Genomic DNA, 20,446 nt, shown 5'->3' with positions numbered 1-20,446 from the left:
TAAGAGCAGTGAAATGTTCTTTCCACAAATGGTACTGCCCTCAAAGTGTTAGTCATGCAGCCGTGTTCGATTCTTTGCAAATCCATGGACTGCAGCCCGCCAGGTTCCTCTGTCCATGGGATTCTCCAGGCAAGAGTACTAGAGTGGGTAGCCTTTCCCTTCTCCTGGGGATCTTCCTGACCCAGGGATAGAAGCCTGGTTTCCTGCATTGGAGGCAGATTGTTTACTATCTGAGCCACCAGGGAAGCCCCTTGTTGGGGCGGGGAGGGAGGTGCCTTTGTTTTACCTTCGGGGAACAACCCAGCCCTCACCGAAGAGTTCTGTTGTCCATGTTATGAGGACCACGGGTGGTGGGGGGAATGGGGGTGCACGTTTTAAAATCTGAGGCAGAGAAGAGCATTGTCACTTGTTTCTTTAAAACAGTGGCAGTCTTTAACCTGAAAGCCCAGATTGGGCTCCATGAGAATTGTGCCTGTGACGCTAGTTCCATAGTGCTTGGAACTTTGAGTAGGCTCTTTTTATTTGGATGGACGGATGGATAGATGGATGGATGGATGGGGTTTGAGAATTTTGTTTTCCAATTAGTAATCTTTGTCATTTTCCCACTTTATAGGCCTTTTCAGTAGTGTGTTTAATGGCTGGAGTTAAAACCATAACTGAAAACAACCCTATTCTAATGTATTGTTCAGTTACTTTAGAAGTCGTAAGTACATCTTTTATTAAAGCAACTACAGTTATGTAAATTGGTTTTAATTAGCTGGTTACTCTGAGTCAGGAACTTTCATGTAAACTATATGATCTTTAAATTTCCTGGTCATGGTTAAAAATAAAGATTTAAAAAATCATCCTTTTGAGGTTAGTGGTCCATTAGGCTGGTACCGTTAGGCACATGAGTACATCAGCATTAAAACAGCTTTTCTTATCAATGAATGTTAGTGACTGAGAACTCCTCTGCTCTTCGCTGCCTGACATCTGTAGGAGCACAGTGGCAAGTTTTCCTTTAGAAGCTGCTGAGGACAACAGGGACTCTCTTTCAGAAGGGTTTGTTTTTAGCTAATGCATTAATTGACTCCAAAAAGAGTCCAAATGGAACACTCTGCTTTCATCTGCTGGGGTAACCTAATAAAATAATGTTGTTTGTTTTTAGATTCCCGGCTGGTAAGGGGGGTTTTGCTCAAGGCAAAACCACAGTCCCCTCGAATAACTTTAGAAGGAGAGTTAAGAAGACACACTAATTGTGCCTGTCTGAGGTTTGCTCCTTCAAGGGCCCAGACACACCCCTTGCACACTAGTCTGGCCACCAGGGCTCCAGTTGCCCACCGCGAGTTGATTCTTCTGGGCTGGGCTGGGTTCCTGCCCCCTGGAGGATGCTTGATTTTGCTGTGAGCAGTTCTTAAGGAGGTTTTAAAACAGACTCAAGCTCTTGGAACAGACTCCGGCGAGCACACTGTATACGCGATTCGTCTGACGCACAGAACGGGGAAAGGGGAATTCAGGTTAATGAAGGATGACTGATTACAGCAGCCTCCTTAACTTTCATCACCCCTCCTGCATCCTTTGCTACTTAGCCAAGCTCTGGCTCTGGTGTGTTACTGGGCTGCTTTCAAATGAGAGGGGGACAAGTAACCCTGCCCCAGCCTGGAGTTCTTCAGCCAGTCAGAACTCATTAAATATGAGTATCCCACGCCAGGCATGATCCCATGAAATCCTTCCCACATCCCTGAAAGTAGATACTATTTTACCCCGTGTGACAAATGAGGAAACCAAGACTCAGACAGGTTAAATATCTTGCTCAGGGTCCCAGCTAGCAAATAAGGATGCTAAAATTTGAATCCAGGTCTGATGGCAGCCCAAGGCCCTGTTCTTTCTATACGAGCATTTCTCAATCCAGTAGAGGGGGTTCATATGATCATCTATGCCCAGAATTTCCTACTCTCCCCAGTTCTCAGTGTCAGATGTATCACTCCTAGCTCAGAGCCGAAGGGAAGGGTGAGCTCACATTATTTACCGTTGTAAGTACATTTGCTATCTCAAGACAATTCCAGAGCTTGAGGACCAGGTGAATCCTGACAAGCCTTTTGAGGTTCATCTTAAACTATTTTACAGCCTATTAAAGTCAGTAAAGATAGGATTAAGGTACACTTGAAGCATTTGCCCCACGGGTTTAAAATTGGTAGGTAATGTGGAAAAAGCAGAGATAAATTTACAAACTGTTACAGTGCAACGTGATATGACGTGAACTGAACTGGACCATCTTAAAAATCTCTACTGTAATTAGAAAATGCCGTTCTTCAACAAAAGTTGGAAATAATGGGAAAGCAACTTAAAAGTAAATATCTATGGGTACTTGGCCTCAAAGTGTGTCTGGAGGGAATGGAGACAGTTTACAGAATGTGGGATTTGTTGGAATTCCTTTTGGACATAAAATCTCCATCACCCCTAATGGTGGAAAGTCTTGCTCTATTCCCAACAAGTTACCTGCTGTTCCTAAACTTAAAGGAGGATATCTATCACTGCATTTTGCTACCCCTCTCCCATTCTTATATAAATGAAAGCAAATTACTGACTAACCCACCCCCAAAATTTGTGGAATTTTCTTCCTGGGCAAAAGATATGTGTGTGTGTGTGTATATATATATTTATATTGTATTTATATGTATTTAAATAAATACATATGTTTGTGTATATATGTATTTGTGTATTAAAATGTCATGTTCCTTTTTCAGAGGAGTGATAGATCTCAAAACGTGAATTTTTGTTTTGAAGCAGAATTTCCAATGTAAGTTCTAAGTATGGAATATGCTTAATCAATTTGAAAATTTGTGAAGAATTAGCTACAGAGGTTGCTTTCTCTGATGAGCTCTTCATTTGGGCCAGCCCCAGTGTTATAAAAGGCTTACACTCTGTTAGAGCAACATCACATCAGAAAAAGGAAAAACTGGAGAGGACGGAAATTGAAACAGGTCTTTTTCCTTCTGAAGACAGAAGTGAAGTGATTGCTGATGTCTGAATTTTATTACAGTGGAAGCAGAGACTTCTCCATACTTTTAATCTCAGCCTTTGTCCAGTCTCATTATGAAATGTTGTATTTCACCTTCTGAACTGAAGAAGCAGTTCACACTTGACCTGGAACTTCAAGTTACCTGTGACCAGTACTTATTAAGTAAGTGATTTCTTTCTTTTTAAAAACAGCTTGCCTGTCTGAAAGTGAAAGAAAAAACCATTATTTCTGGCTCTTTTGGGGATTTGAAATTATTGTGACATTTTTTCCTCTTACTCCATCTAGAAAGTGTCTTGATTGGCTTAATAACTTACCGTTCTAACCATACATATCTGGCTAAGTTATTGCAAATTATTAAGGCATTTGAAATGAGTTGGTTATAAAGGATAACTACTATCTCTATTAAAGCTATGACATGCAAATTCGTGAAGCATTCCATGTTTTGGGGGCTTCCCTGATAACTCAGTTAGTAAAGAATCTGCCTGCAATGCAGGAGACCCCAGTTTGATTCCTTGGTTGGGAAGGTCTGCTGAAGAAGAAATAGGCTTCCCTTGCGGCTCAGCTGGTAAAGAATCCACCCACAATGCGGGAGACCTGGGTTCAATTCCTGGGTTGTAAAGATCCCCTGGAGAAGGGAATAGCTAGCTACCCAGTCCAGTATTCTGGCCTGGAGAATTCCACGGACTATATAGTCCATGCGGTTGCAAAGAGTAGGACACAACTGAATGACTTTCACTTTCAAAGATAAATTTAAAAATAACTATCATTGGAGCCCTGAAGTAATTAATAAATACTTTAATTTCTATAGACAGTAAACTCTAGTTTACCATTTTCCTACCTTAAAAATTATACCTTTGGGAGAGTTCTGCTTCTGGCCATGACAGACTAGAAGAGAAAACTAGATAACTGGAAAAAACACATTATATGGTAGTTTTAAGACATTGGATATGAGGCAAAATAGATCTGTGACCTCTGAGGGGAAGGAGACAGAAAGGTGAGGCCTACTGTTGCACCAGCTTTCTACCTGGAGTAAGTCTCCAGCCGACGTGCAGGGGAGGAGAACCCCGACAGGGCCCAACCTTCTCCCCAGCTGAAAAGATGCAGGTCAGAAATCAGAGACGCCAGGATAGCCAGAATTTTAAGACACACAGAACAACCAAACAGGCGTGAGCTGATCTGAGAGACGGCTCTGGAGTTCTGCAGAGAGTTCCCCAGTCTTTGAGTACTGGGAGGAAACTATACCAGACTTGGAAAGTAAGCACTGGAAAGGAAGAAGCAGAACGACTCTGGAGCTCCCAGAGGAGAAAGAGTTTGTTTTCCCACCAACTGGAGTAGAAATTTCCTCCATAATGTATAGACCATCAGGTAGAATCCTGAGAAAAAGTGTCTTAATAGTGCTAAATAAGAATTATGATAAAGGCTGCTCTGCCCTTAACAAAACTTAAAAGCAGACTTCACAAAGATCTGATTCCAAGTAATTTAACTCCTTGTCAGAACACAATTTCAAACAATATTAAGAAAAGCCCACAATTCACAATAAGAAATCTAATTAAAAAAAAACTATCACCCATAATAGTAAGGAAAATATCAATGTAAGCCATAAAAAATGAAAAATCAACCAACAGTAATAGACCTAGGAATGACACATGTTAGAACCAGCAGCAAGACCAGTGAGACAGCTACCATAGGTAATACATAAAGTTAAGGTAGAGGTAAACTTGGACATTATATGGAAAGAAATGGAAGATATGAAAGGTAGAACGAAAATTACAATATCTCCAATGGAAAATTAATGGAATGTCTGACTATGTTAAGACTTTATATAAGTGAAAATCAGTGAGCTTGAAGGCACAGCAAAAGGGGTTCCAGAGAAAAATATTTAAAGAAATAGTATTCAAATATTTCCAAGCTTAAGATTATATTCTCACAAATGCATGTGGCTCATTGTACCCCAAGCAAAACAAATGTAAAGAAAGAAAACCACAGAGATATATATCATAATGAAAATGATGAAAACTTAATGAATGATAAAAAGAAAAATCTTAAAAGCAGTCACAGGAAAAGTTCCTATAACCTATAAGGAAAGATGATAATAGAACATTTCTACTTGGAAACAATTTAAGGCAGAAAACAACAGAGTAACATCTTTAAGGTATTGAAAATATAAGGTTAACCAAGAAATCTATACCCAGTGAAAATATCTTTTAAAAACAAAGGCAAAATAAGACAGACAAAAACTAAGAGAATTCAGAGTGTTGTTATAATTGCACTGAAGGAGATAGCCCATGGAATTCTTCAGGCTGGAATACTGGAGTGGGTAGCCTATCCTTTCTCCAATGGATCTTTCCGAGCCAGGGATTGAACCCAGGTCTCCCACATTGCAGGTGGATTCTTTACTAGCTGAGCTATCAGGGAAGCCCAAGAATACTGAAGTGGGTAGCCTATCCCTCCTCCAGGGCATCTTCCCAACCCAGAGATGGAACCCAGGACTCCTGCATTGCAGGCAGATTCTTTACCATCTGAGCCACCAGGGAAGCCCCTTAAATTAAAGATGTTCATGATACGTCATCAGGCAGAACAAAAGTGATACCAGATGGAAATTTTATATCTATACAAATTAATGAGTTCCAGAACTGAAAATAAATGAATAATTACATTTTTAAAAAATGTCCTTAAAAGATAACTCATTCTTTAAAGCAAATCATTGATGATGTATTGTGAGATTTATAGCATGTTATTGTTGTTTAGTAACTAAGCTGTGTCTGACTCTTTGTGACCCCATGGACTGTAGCCCACCAGGCTCCTCTGTCCCTGGGATTCTCCAGGCAAGAATACTGGAGTGGGTTGCCATTTCCTTCCCCAGGGGATCTTCCTGACCCAGGGATCAAACCCGCATCTCCTGCACTAGCAGGAGGGTTTGTTACCACTGAGCCACCAGGGAGGCCCCCGGTTGATAGCATCCATAGCCGTAAAATGCACAGTAACAGCACAAAAAAGAAGAAAGGAAAATGATAATACACTGTCCAAAATTGTTTATACTACTGTATATGAAGTAATATACTGTTATCTGAAGGTAAAGTGTAATAAGTAAAAGATGTTGTAAACCCCTAGAGTACAATCAAAAATGAAAGCTAAACAGATTTAGCTAATAAGACATTAGTGGAAACCTTTAAAAAATTCAAATAAGACAGAAAAGAAAAAAAAGAATAGATAATAAAAAAGAGCAAGATGGTACATTTAACTTGGCTTCTCAGCTGGCACTAGTGGTAAGGAACCTGCCTGCCAATGCAGGTAAGAGATCCAGGTTCAATCCCTGGGTTGGAAAGATCCTTTGGAGAAGGGAATGGCAACCCACTCCATTAATCTTGCTTGGAGAATCCCATGGACAGAGGTGCCTGGAGGGCTATTGTCCATAGGATTGCAGAGTCAGACGTGACTGAAGTGACAGCATATATTTATAATTACATTAAATGCAAATAGCCTAACCCCCTAACCCCCAGTTAAAAGGAAGAAATTACATTTAAAGGGGAAAAAAAAAACAAATTTCAACTATATATACACTATCTAAAGCAGCTCAATATAAAAACAGAGATAGATGGAAAGTAACTTGACAGTAAAAGATATACTATATAATCACAAATATTAAAAAAGGGGGTAATAGGCTATATTGATATCAGCCAATGTATATTATAGAAAGAGAACTAGTAGTAAGGATAAAGAGGGACATTTCATACTGATAAAGATGTCAGTTTATCACAGAGACACAAAATCCTAAATGTATATGTACCTAATAACAGCGCTTTAGATACATGAAATAAAAACTAACAAAACATAAGAAGAAATAGAAGAAATACACAATCATACTTTGAAATTTCAAAATACTTCTCTTGATATAACAGGCAGAAATCTATTGTATATAGAAAACTTGAACAAATTTATCAAATAATTGACCTTATTCATATTTGTAGAACACTCAACAAAGCAGAATATACATTCTTCTTAAGTATACAGTAAATTTTACTAACATTAATATAGGCAATAAAACAAGTCTCAATAATTAACTGAAGAGAATTGAAATCATACAGATTATATTCTCTGGCCATTAATTAAAGATGAATCATGCACATAAATATGAGTTAAAACTATAAATATTCATAAGAAAATGTAAGAGAAAATCTCTATGACCTTTGCTTAGGCAAAAATATTCCAGATAAGACAAGATTCTGGAAAACATTCTTAATGAAGAAAACACTGTCAAATTGGAATTCTATATGCAAAAAAAAAAAAGCTTCATACATGAAGGGAAAATAAAGGCATATTTATACACTCAAAAACTGAAGAGATTATTCTCTTGTAAAATCTCACTACTGGATATGCCAAAAAAATGTTATTGGCTGAAGAGAGATGATAGTAAATGGAAAGCTCAGCTTTCCAGAAAGAAATGAAGAGAACCAGAAAAGAAAAATGGAAGCTAATAGTTTTTTTAAAATCTTTTAAAATTATCTTTATATATACTTTTAATTCATAAAGACTATTCACTGAAGCACAAATATTAGTGTATTGCAGGACTTACAGTAAATACAGAAGTAAAATACATGACAGGGGAACAAAGGACAGAGAGAAGGTAAATGGATTATTCTCTTGCATATTTGTGTGTGTGTGAGAAGTATCATAGCATCATTTGAAGGTGGTGGTGGTGGTTTAGTCGCTAAGTCGTGTCTGACTCTTACGACCCCATGGACTGTAGCCTGTCAGGCTCCTCTATCCATGGGATTTTTCAGGCAAGGATACTGGAGTGGGTTGCCATTTCCTTCTCCATCATTTGAAGGTAGTCTGTTATAAAACATGCATATTGAGTTCTTGTGAAATTACTAAAAATAATGACGGTCACTAGATTAAATGTAAGACAGTACTAAGAATTATTTGATCCCTCAAAAAGAAGGCAGAAGAGGAAGAATGTAAGAGCAATGAATGGGACCAAAAAACAATTACTAATACAAAATAAAAAATTAATCATGCCCCAAAGTACATTAACTGTACATGGACTAAATCCTATAATTAAAAGGCCAAGATTATTCGACTGGATTAAAAAAGAGAAATGGACCCAACTTTAAGATGTTTACAAGAAACATACTCCAAATATTAAGTCTTGAACAGATTAAAAGTAAAAGAGTGAGAATGACATCAGCCAAAATGGCAAAGTAAGAAACTCCAAATTCTGCCCTTCCATAAAAGCAATAAAGAACAGGCTGAAACTGTCAAAATCAACTCTTGTTCTTAGATTCTGGAAATTAACCAAAGACTTGTGGCAACTAAGGGAACACTGACTGACGAACAGTATTGATTCTCTTAAAGAATCATGAACTTTGAGACGGGGACGACAGAGAAGGAGATGGCTGGATGGCATCGCCGACTCCATGGACGTGAGTCTGAGTGAACTCCGGGAGCTGGTGATGGACAGGGAGGCCTGGCGTGCTGTGACTCATGGGGTTGCAGAGAGTCGGACACGACTGAGCGACGAACTGAACTTACCCTAGTCCCATCTGCCCTCTCTAGTCCAGCAGTAGCTTTGAAAATAATAGCTCACATTCCTGGTACTACAGGAAGAAGAAAGTACTTCATTCACAAAGAATTCTAGTTATGTGTTCTGACCTATCTGGTTCCTCCCTGGTAGGCAAAATACTTGTCTGTATTGCACCTACCTTGGAACTGGTGCAATGCTGAAGCTGCCTCCTGAGGGGGCATTTTGTCAAAAGCATTCATGGCTAATATCTTAGTTGCTGCTGGCTGAGGTAATAAATAACAGTTAAGGCAAACAACAGACTAACCAAAAATTTGAGAGGACAGGCTAGGGAATGAGATCTCTGAGGGCTCTGAATAATTCTGACAGACCCCTGGAAGTCTGGAAAGAAACACACACGTACTCAGAATTATGCTCAGAAAAGCTGTGAGAAGGCCAGAAGATCTCACCTCCTGCTGACACTGAAGCCCTGTAGAAACAGGAAGAGAAGGCCAGTGTTTCCAATTGAAGGGGAGGGAAGAAAAGCTGATTTCCAGAGTTGTATGTTACAATATTATAATGACTGTATATATTATAATATTAAGTGTAATTCTTTGCATGTGTATGTTCACCACTAAAAATACACATGCAAAGAAATAATGTATTGCATCTGCACAAGGAAAAAAGAAGTCAGTAGAAACTATGTCTGAGAAAGCCCAGATTTTGGATTTTTCCAGACATAGACCTTAAATGAACTATTATGAATATACTCAATTTAGCAATTGAACAACACCTAAAATGTCTGAATAACTAAAGAAGAGTATGCAAATGACATCTCACCAAATAGAAGATGTCAACAGATATTATAAAAAATGCCAAGTAGAAATTTTGGAATCAAAAAGCACAATAATGAAGTGAAGATTTCACTGTGTGCTCAGTCACTTGAGTCATGTCTGACTTTTTGCGATCCTATGGACTGTACAGCCCGCCAGTCTTCTCTGTCCATGGGCTTCCATGCCCACCTCCAGGATATCTTCCTGACTCAGGCATAGAACCTGCATCTCTTACGTCTCCTTCATTGGCAGAGGCATTCTTTACCACTAGCGCCACCTGGGAAGCCTGAACATTTCACTACAGGACCTCAGTAGCAGATTTCAATAGACAGAAGAAGGAACAAGAAAACATGAAGAATCAGTTGAAATTATGCAGTCTGAAGAACGGAAAGGAAAAATGAGAGAAAATTTAACAGAGACCTGTGGGACACCATCATACATGCCAACATACACACAATGAAAATTCCAGGAGGAGACAGAGAAAGAGCAGAAAGAATACATGAAGATATAATGGCTAAAATTTCCCTCAAATTTGATGAAAAATACAATCTATCCATTCAAGAAGTTCCATGAAATTCAAGTAGGAAAACTTAAAAAGGCTCACACCTACATGCATCATAATCAAACTGTCAAAGCCAAAGCTGATGAAGGCAACTTGAAAGTTACAAGAGAGAAGCAACTCATCATATATATGGGCTCCTAAGAAAGATTAACATCTGATATCCTCTCTGGAAACACAGAGACCAAAAGGCTGTGAGATAAGATATGCAACTGCTGAGAAAAAAAAAATTGTCAATGAAAAATTCAACTTCTGACAAAATTATTCCTTAGAGATAAAGGAGAAAGTAAGACATTCCCAGGTAAGCAAAAGCTGAGAGTGTCTCCTGGCAGACCTGCCCTACAACAAATGCTAAAGGGAGCCCTTCAGGTTGAAATGAAACACCAAAGGGAAATCTCATAATAAAACAATCAGTTTATCCAGAACATACAATAAACTTAATGTGTGTGTATCTAGTAACAGAGCTTCAAAATGCAAAAATAAAAATGGAGAGAACTAAAAGACAAATAGAAAAAATCACAGCCATAAGTGGATATTTTAATATCTCCTTCTTGGTCACTTATAGAACACACAGAAAATAATCAGTAAGATTACAGAAGATGGAAACAATACTCTCAGCCAGTTTAATCTATTCTGCATTTTTAGAACCACATACTCAACATACGAAGAACTCATTTTTTTAAGTACACATGGAACATTGACCAAGCTAGGCCATATCCTCGGCCATAAAATAAATCTTAATAAATTTCAAAGGACTTGGAAATACAGAGTAGTATTTCTTACTCTGTATGTTTTCTTACTAAGCAGAATCAAACTAGAAATGAAAATAAAGATACCTGGAAAGTTTTCCAAATATTTGGAAATTAAACATGCTTCTAAAAAAAGGTCATGAGTCAAATAACACCACAACGGAAATTAGAAAATATTTTGAACAGAATGATAATGAAAGCATAACATATCAAAAACCTGTGGAACACAGTAAAGGCAGTACTTAGAGGGATTTTTACAACTTTAAAGGCCTAAATTAGATGAAAAGAAGTGTTTTACAACCAATGATTTAAGCTTTTACTTTAGGAAATAAGAGAAAAGAAGAGCATATTCAATCCAAAATAGAAGAATAAGTGGACAATCAGCAACTCTAAATAAGTGCAGAAAATGAGCAACTCCAAAAGCTGGTGCTTTGAAGAATGAATAATACTGATAACTGGCAAGACTGTTTTTAAAAAGGCAAATTACCAACACATTGAGAATTAAAAAGGAGACATCACGATGACTTTACATTCATGAAAAGCTCATAAGGGGAATTCTGTGAACAACTTTATGTTAATACATTTGACAAATTAGATGAAATGCACACATTTCTTGAAAACGACAACTTACCAAAATAGAGCCAAAAAAAAAAAAAAAAAAGAACATCTGAATAGCCCTATTCTATTAAATAAATAATTTATTACCAAAAACCTTCCCACAAATAAAACTCTGGGGCTAGATGGTTTCACTAGTGAATTCTACCAGAAGTAACGGAAGAAATAATACCAATATTACACTCTGTCACAAAATAGAGGAGACTGGAGCACTTCTCAGCTCATTATATAGGAGCATAATCACGGTTCCTAAGGCCTGACAAAGACATTCCAAGAATAGAAAATTACAGACCAGTGCCCCTGAGGAACAATTATGGGAAAATCCTTTAAAAATTATTAGCAAGCAGAATCAAACAAAATTAAAAGGATAATACATTTGACCAAAGGAGGTTTATCTCAGGATAACAAGGTTGGATTAGTATTCAAAATAACAACTCAGGGTGATTCACTACATTAGCAGAATAAGTGGGGGGGAAATGAACATATCAATGGATGCAGAATAGAAGCATATGAAAAAATTACATATCTGTTCATGATAAAGGTTCTTAACAATCTAAAAATGGAATTTCCTTCATGTGATAAAAGTGAAACATTAACACTCTTTGATTTGTTTTGTTGTTCAGTTGCTAAGTCATGTCTGACTCTCTGCGATCCTATGGACTGCAACACACCAGGCTTCCCTGTCCTTCACTATCTCCCTGCATTTTCTCAAAATCATGTCCATTGAGTCAATGACACCATCCAACCATCTCATCCTCTGTTGCTCCTTTCTCCTCCTGCCCTCAATTTCTTTGATACTAAGATTAAAAAGAGATAAGGGCATCTGCTCTCATTTCTTCAATACAACATAGAGCTGAAAGTCTGAGCTAGTGCTGTAAGGCAAAAATAATAAAATTGGAAAGAAAGAAGTAAAGTCTTCATTATTCTCAGAACGCATGACTATGTACATAATCACCAAAAGGATTACAGAATCTACTAGAAGTTAGTAAGTGTATTTAGCAAGGTTGCAAAATACAAGGTCGATATATAAAATTAAATTTTAATTCTGAAGACTAGGAGGTTACTAAATGGGAAGATACACCTTGTTCACATATTAGAAAATTTTAAATTAAGATATGCACTCTCTCAAATTTATATATATTGTAGATTAATGAAATCCCAATAGAAATCCAAACGATATGGTTTTCTTGTGAATTTTAGTGATTCTAAAATTCACGTAGAGACACAAAAGGCCTAGAAAAACTAATAAAACAATTTTTCACAATGCATAACACAGTTGAAGTACATACTACCTGATTTCAAGACTCAGTGAAAGCTATAGCAGTCAAGACAATGAGTTTATTTATTTATTTGGCTGTATCGGATCTTAACTGCAATATGCAGGATCTTGTCTTCATTGTGGCATGCAAGTTCTTGAGTTCTTGGGATCTAGTTCCCTGACCAGGAATGAAACCTGAGCCCCATGCATTGGGAGCATGGAGTCTTAGCCACTGGACCACTAGGTAAGTCCCCAAACAGTGTGGTATCATATAAGGACAAACCGTGAAAAAGAGTAGTGGGACCCTTAGTAGTTGTTCACACTAAATTGTGTCCAGCTCTTTGCGACCCCATGGACTGCAGCACGCCAGGCTCCCCTGTCCTTCACTGTCTCTGGGAGCTTGCTCAAACTCAAGTCCACTGAGTCAGTGATGCCATCCAACCATCTCATCCTCTGTCGCCCTCTTTGCCTCTCTTCCCATCCTCAATCTTTCCCAGCGTCAGGGGCTTTTCCATAGACCTTTAATGTAAGTAGGATTCTCTAGCTACTGTGGTCAACTGCCACCATCTAGCCACTGTTACTTTGAGATCTCATCGTTCCAAGGTTTCCCACAGATAGAAAAAGCCCTGCTCTGTGACTGTCTCTCCTTCCATCAGCTCGAGCTGGCCTCGACTAAAATTCCAAGAGATGCTGATGCCTCTCTCACTAGCTCGTTGCTAATGGTTTTGAGGAAGGGTGTGACCTCTGGGTGCTCTTAGACACCTTACCTGTTGGATGTGTCTTCTGCTGCTGCTGCTGCTAAGTCACTTCAGTCGTGTCCAACTCTGTGTGACCCCATAGACGGAAGCCCACCAGGCTCCCCCGTCCCTGGGATTCTCCAGGCAAGAACACTGGAGTGGGTTGCCATTTCCTTCTCCAATGTGTGAAAGTGAAAAGTGAAAGTGAAGTCGCTCAGTCGTGTGCGACCCTTAGCGACCCCACGGACTGCAGCCTACCAGGCTCCTCCATCCATGGGATTTTCTAGGCAATAGTACTGGAGTGGCTTGCCATTGCCTTCTCCGGGATGTGTCTTCTAGCCTTATGTAATACAGTCACTCTAAGCTCCCCACTTCCCGCAGTCTCTTTATTCCTGTCTGTACCATCAGTCAGGGCAACTCAAACATTTTCACCAAGCGTAGGCTACCTGAGCCCCATGCATTGCGAGCATGGAGTCTTAGCCACTGGACCACTAGGTAAGTCCCCAAACAGTGTGGTATCATATAAGGACAAACCGTGAAAAAGAATAGTGGGACCTTTTCATACTTCTGAAGAGCCACTGTAACAGCCAACCTACGCCCTGGGGTCCTTGCTGGAGTATAAAATCACATATGCCAGAAGAGTGTCTCAAAGTCAATAAATTCTTATCTACCCAGTCTTACGTGCTGGCCCCTTAATCAGACTCCTTAAATCTAACCCCAGTCTGCTCCCCTGGCCCTAATGGCACATGCTAATTCTTGTAACCCTTTCAGTGTCTACTGTCTGTACTCTCTTATCAGGACTCACATGAGCCCAGCCAGGAGAGCTGGGAGAGCCATTAGAAAGTGATATCAGTCTGACCCTAAGACAGGGAGAGATGGGAAGGAAGGGAGATTAGACTCAGGCTAACTCCAAGAAGGTTTTAGCAATGCCGACAGGGAATTCTTGAGCCACTCACATCTCTGAGAACTCTTGCATCTCCCAGCAACAGGCCTGCCTCACTATACCTGCTATGCTTAGTCTTGGCTGGGAGCGGCCTGTGGGAAGCACAGCCTTGCTCAAACCTACTGGAGGATTTTAGAGCAAAACAGCTGGAGCTGTTACGCTCTTTGCAACAAGAGATCTTGAAGGCAGATTTTCATGACTCCCACATTCCATCTGGGACCTCAGCTAGGATAACTTGACTGGCTGTGGGCTGGCTGAATATTTCTGTGTATCCACATGGCCCCCCAATGGTGAGCTTAGGCCTTTGAACAGCCTAGAGGGGACAGGGTAAGTTGCAAAATGGCTTGGGAATGAAGAGTGAGTGTGCCAAGAAACCCAGAAGGAATGTCTTCTTCTAACCTTGTTCTGAACTCCACATAGCATCACTTCCCCCATATTCTGTCATTATACATCCCAGATTCTTCATGGGACAGTGTCACACAGGAAGTGGGAAACTCTCATGGAGACAGTACCGTGGTGGGATATACATGCATATGCGTGCGTGCTCAGATACGTCACACTCTTTTTAATCCCATGGACTGTAGCCCGCTGGGCTCCTCTGTCCATGGGATTCTCCAAGCACGAATACTGGAATGGGTAACCATTCCCTTCTCCAGGGGATTGTCTGAACCCGGGGATTGAACCTGAATCTCCTGCATCGGCAGGTGGGTTCTTTACCACTGGGAAGCCATACACGCACGTAAGCTCTCACAATTCTTCATGTGCCTACGACAAATGACTGCCTTTGAAGTTTTCATAGTCCTGATGCATTGAATCATTCAGACAATTGTCTAGAGCAACTCATGGGTTATTGATTTGTCCCAAGGTCCTTTAGCATATGTTTAAGAAGCTTTTTACCCCAGTACTTTTCATTGGATTGCTTTTTAAAAAAAATTTTATTAGAGTATAGATGATTTAACGCTTACTCCTTGGAAGGAAAGTTATGACCAACCTAGATAGTATATTAAAAAGCAGAGACATTACTTTGCCTACAAAGGTCCGTCTAGTCGAGGCTATGGTTTTTCCAGTGGTCATGTATGGATGTGAGAGTTGGACTGTGAAGAAAGCTGATCGCCAAAGAATTGATGCTTTTGAACTGTGGTGCTGGAGAAGACTCTTCAGAGTCCCTTGGACTGCAAGGAGATCCAACCAGTCCATTCTAAAGATCAATTCTGGGTGTTCATTGGAAGGACTGATGCTAAAGCTGAAACTGCAATACTTTGGCCACCTCATGCGACGAGTTGACTCACTGGAAAAGACTCTGATGCTGGGAAGGATTGGGGGCGGGAGGAGAAGGGGACGACAGAGAATGAGATGGCTGGATGGCATCACTGACTCGATGGACATGAGTTTGAGTGAACTCTGGGAGTTGGTGATGGACAGGGAGACCTGGCGTGCTGTGATTCATGGGGTCGCAAAGAGTCGGACACAACTGAGCGACTGAACTGAACTGATAGATGATTTACTATGTTGTGTTTCAGGTGTATAGCAAAGTGATTCAGTTATAAATGTATTCATCCTTTTTTAGATTCTTTTCTCATATGTTATCACAGAATATTGGGTAGAGTGCTGTGTGTTATACAGTAGGTCCTTATTGGTTATTATTGGTTATCTATATTATATACAGTAGTGTATATATGGTCATCCCAAGCTCCCAATTTATTCCTCCCCCCTCCATGTTTCCCCTTTGGTAACTAGAGGTTTGTTTTCCATACCCATAAGTCTGTTTCTGTGTCATTTGTATAATTTTTTAAAGTTAGACCCTACATATGAGAGATAGCATATGATATGTGTCTTTCTCTATCAGACTTACTACATTTAGTGTAATAATCTCTAGGTCCATCCATTTTGCTGCTGTCGGCATTATTTCATTCTTTTTAATGCGTGAGTAATAGTCTGTTGTATGTGTATACTTCATCTTCTGTTGATGGACATTTAGGTTACTTCCATGTCTTGGCTATTATAGTGCTGCAATTAACTATTTGTATATAGCGTGTATGTGTGTGTAGATATAAATAGTGTGTATATGTCAGTCCCAATCTCCCAATTTATCCCTCCCCCGACCTTAACCCTGGTGACCATAAGTTTGTTTTCTACAACTGTAACTTATTTCTGTTTTGTAGGTAAGTTGACTTATACCATGTTTTTTAGATTCCATATATAAGTGCATCACATCTTTATGCATTCCTCTGTTGATGGACATTTAAGCTGCTTCCATGTCCTGGCTATTGTAAACAGTGCTGCAATGAACACTGAGGTGAGTGTATCTTTTCGAATCATGATTTTCTCTGGATACACGCCCAGGAGTAGGATTGCTACATCATATGGTAAATCTGTTTTTAGTTTTTTAAGGAACCTCCATACTGTTTCCCCCACTGGTTGTACCAATTTACATTCCCACCACACCCTTTTTAGCATTTATTGTTTGTGGATTTTTTGATGATGGCCATCCTATGTTATGTGTGATACCTCACACCCCACTGTTGTTTTCATTTTGATTTCTCTTAATTAATGATGTTGGAACATTTTTCATGTGAGTTTTGACCATCTATATGTCTTCTTTGGAGAAATGTCTGTTTAGATCTTTTGCCTGTTTTTTGATTGGTTTATTTTTTTTGACATAAGCTTTACATGAGCTGTTTATATTAATCCCTTATCAGTTGCTTCATTTGAAAATATTTTCTCCCAGTCTGTAGTCTGTGTTTTCATTTGGTTTATGGTTTCCTTTGCTATGCAGAAGCTTTAAGTTCAGTTAGTTCCCATTTGTTTATTTTTGTTTTTATTTTCATTATAATAGTAGCTGGATTAAAACAAAAGATATTGCTGCAATTTATGTCAGTGTTCTGCCTATGTTTTCCTCTAAGAGTTTTATAGTATCCATCCTTACATTTAGATCTTTAATCCATTTTGAGTTTCTGTATACAGCCTTCAGTTCAGTTCAGTCACTCAGTCGTGTCCGACTCTCCGCGACCCCATGAATCACAGCACGCCAGGCCTCCCTGTCCATCACCAACTCCCGGAGTACACTCAAACTCATGTCCACAGAGTCGGTGATGCCATCCAGCCATCTCATTCTCGGTCGTCCCCTTCTCCTCCCGCCCCCAACCTTTCCCAGCATCAGAGTCTTTTCCAGTGAGTCAACTCGTCTTAGGGAGTGTTCTAATTTCATTCTTTTACATGTGACTGTCCAGCTTTTCCAACACTGTTTATTGATGAGACTGTCTTTTCTCTATTGTATATTCTTGCCTCCTTTGTCATAGATTAATTGATCAGAAACGCATGAGTTTATCTCTGGGCTTTCTACGCTGTTGCATTGATCTGTATTTCTGTTTTTGTGCCTGTACCATACTGTTTGGATGGATGTAGCTTTGTAGTATAGTGTGAAGTCAGGGAGTCTGATCTCTCCAGTTATGTTTTTCTTTATCGAGATTCTTTTGGCTATTTGGGGTCTTTTGTGTTTGCATACAAATTTTAAAATTTTTTGTTCTAGTTCTATGAAAAATGCCATTGGTAATTTGATAGGGATTGCATTAAATCTGTAGACTGCCTTGGGTAGTATAATCATTTTGATTGATTGAAAGAACCACTATGGTCAATATTGATTCTTCCAATCCAGAAACATGATATCAGTATATCTTTCCATCTGTTTGTGTCTTCAGTTTCTTCCATCAGGATCCTACAGTTTTCAGAGTATAGGTCTTTTGTCTCATTGGACTGTGGACTGTTTTTAAACCTATTTTAGACATTCATTTTATCTTTAAAAACTTAATATATATTTATAGAGAATTTTAATATTGATCTACCTACCATATGACACTTAGAGAAAAAGCAATTATTTCAAAAGTACAAGAAATCTCACAGTTCAAGGAATCCCTACCAACAAAGCACCATGGAAATTCTCTTCCTAAAACACCAAAAGCCTCTCTTCAAATAATTTTCATGACTCAACCACTATTTATTTTAATTCTCTCTTAAGCATGAAATGACTTTTTGAAAAAAGAAATCCCATAAAGTTGTTTATAGACATGTTTCCTAGTCCAATAGTAGTAAACATAATTTTCCAGTATAAATTAAAAAACAATGAAATGTGGAGCATTTGGTATAGGTTCATCTTAACCTGTTCTTCAGTTCAGTTCAGTTCAGTCGCTCAGTTGTGTCCAACTCTTTGAGACCCCATGAATCACAGCACGCCAGGCCTCCTGTTCTTACTCCAATGCTTAAGATATTCTTTGGGTAAAGAGTGGTTCTGGAGAAGGAGACAAGAAAGAGCTTTCCAGAAACACCACACATGTTCCTTCATAAAAATAAAACCAGAGTCTTGATTTAAGTCCAGCCAGGTTGGTTGCCTGCAAATTCATTATCAATCTTCAACATGGCTCTCATGTATCTCTCTTACCCCCTGGCCACAGTAGAATTTTAATCAGGCTTTTCTTAAGCAAAGGGTTTATCCACACTAGTGCAGACCTGGTTTGGAACGTTTTATTGTCAATACTGGTGTCATATTTAGGAACTCTGACTTTTGTCAGAGTGGGTTAGCTTGAATGACAAGTATCAATGATCAGCTGTATTTGAAATATTGTTACAGTTCCTAGAAATAATAGGCATTAAAATTCATTCCATTCACTGCCAACAAACCTCTAAAGATTTCTTGTCCTCAGTGGAACCGGCATACTGTAATTGTTATTTAGAACTTAACGTAACCTCAACAGCAACAGAGAGACAATGCAGTCCTCTCATTAGGCACATGCTCTAGGATCGTTTATTTTAATGTTTTCAAATAAATATGTTCCATGCAGCACACCACAATAAATAAGGAGCAGCAATGTTCTTCTAGTAAATCCATTCATAATGTGAGTCACCGTGTAAAACACCACATCTCAAGTCTTTGGCCCTGTACCATAGCATGAAGCACACCACATCTGTACCTAATCATATCTGGCTTCATATGGATTTAATAGGACTATGCCAGCAGTGTGTGTAAGCACAGATTTAACCAGAGGTTTCCAGCTATTAAATACAGCTACTAAGTAGTTAAAAGGCAACAACTCAACCCAGAAAGGCTCCCACTCCCCCCACCCCCATTTTTGAGACAGAAATACTGTGGTGAATTTCAGGTCAGTGACAGTATGGTGGGCTGCATTTGGAATACTTGGAGCAAAGCGGGCACAACATGGCACTCAGAAGGCCACGGCGGTACTGATGCTGAATGAACATGAATACAAGCTGACTTGACTGCAGATGCTGAGCTTGAGAGGGCCCTCGTTGGGGACGGCTCACGTCCACTAGGCAGATAACTCGACGGTGCCCTCCTCCTCGCTGTCAGCTCTGTTAGCACGGATCTCCACGAGGGTCCTGGCAAATCGGGTCCACTCGTCATTGTGGGGAACTGCAAGCTGCAAAGCAAATGAATGGAAAATGGTCAACAAGCTATCTTTCACACCGAAAGCCTTGAAGCTTGCATGACCGCTCCTCTTGAAACAGATGATTCCCGTGGAATGCAAAGGAAACCAGATATTCTTCCTTGAATCAGATCTCTGAAATGCTGCTCTTAAACTGATACTTTAAAAGAATACGGTCACTCTCAGATGCACAATCATGTGTGCGATTTATAAAACATTAAAAAACTTCTGTAAACTACAGTTAATACAGTAGCCACATTAAAGCACTTGCAGTAAGATGACCAGAATCACAGCCAACATGACAAATAAAAACTGTATTATTAGGACTTTGAAATGATGGTGGTATTGTCTAAGTCAATGCTATTGATCCTTTTTAAAAAGATGTTGCTAACATGCCAGTATATATGACAAAAGTATAGCTTATACATACAAAGAAACCTTACTACTGTAATAAGATGCTCTGGCTTTTCTAGGAAGATCCTATATGATGATGCCGATGAATAATAATAATAGTAATATTTACCAAAAGTTCTGCTCTAAGCACTTGACATGCATTCTCCTCTTTCCTCACAGCAATCCTATGTTGCATCATCAGAGTGTTTCCATGTTGCAGAAGAAGGAATTGAGGCACCAAAAGATCAACTCATCTTGCCAAGGTTGCCCAGCTTGCCAGTATCTGCGCCAATGTCATCTGGTATTTATATACTTAGCCAGTATTCTATACTAACTCACCAAAAAGAGGGATTTATAATCCTCTATATATCTTCTCCTGCACACAATTGAGTAAGGAGAAAAATTAATCCCATCTGACAC

At 39.2% G+C, this 20,446-nt stretch overlaps 1 protein-coding gene across 2 annotated transcripts in view; it reads right to left on the bottom strand.

Moving 5' to 3' along the window:
- Window positions 1–18,202: 18,202 nt before the first annotated feature.
- The window catches only part of DYNC1I1 (dynein cytoplasmic 1 intermediate chain 1), a 389,139-nt gene continuing 386,895 nt past the window's right edge, over window positions 18,203–20,446 (bottom strand). The window contains exon 17 of one of the 2 annotated variants that reach the window (XM_055420462.2): window positions 18,203–19,627. In XM_055420462.2, the coding sequence (XP_055276437.2) occupies window positions 19,517–19,627 (111 nt within the window). In that variant the 3' untranslated portion in view covers window positions 18,203–19,516. The remainder of the gene's footprint in view (window positions 19,628–20,446) is intronic. The other variant, XM_055420463.2, reaches the window with a different exon arrangement.

The sequence above is a fragment of the Moschus berezovskii genome, chromosome 3 (assembly GCF_049115385.1).
Source record: "Moschus berezovskii isolate FMDL1 chromosome 3, NW_MosBer_1.0, whole genome shotgun sequence".
Lineage (NCBI taxonomy): Eukaryota > Metazoa > Chordata > Mammalia > Artiodactyla > Moschidae > Moschus > Moschus berezovskii.
The sequence above is the reverse complement of the archived record's forward strand: the minus strand, read 5'-3'. Positions and strand labels throughout refer to the sequence as shown.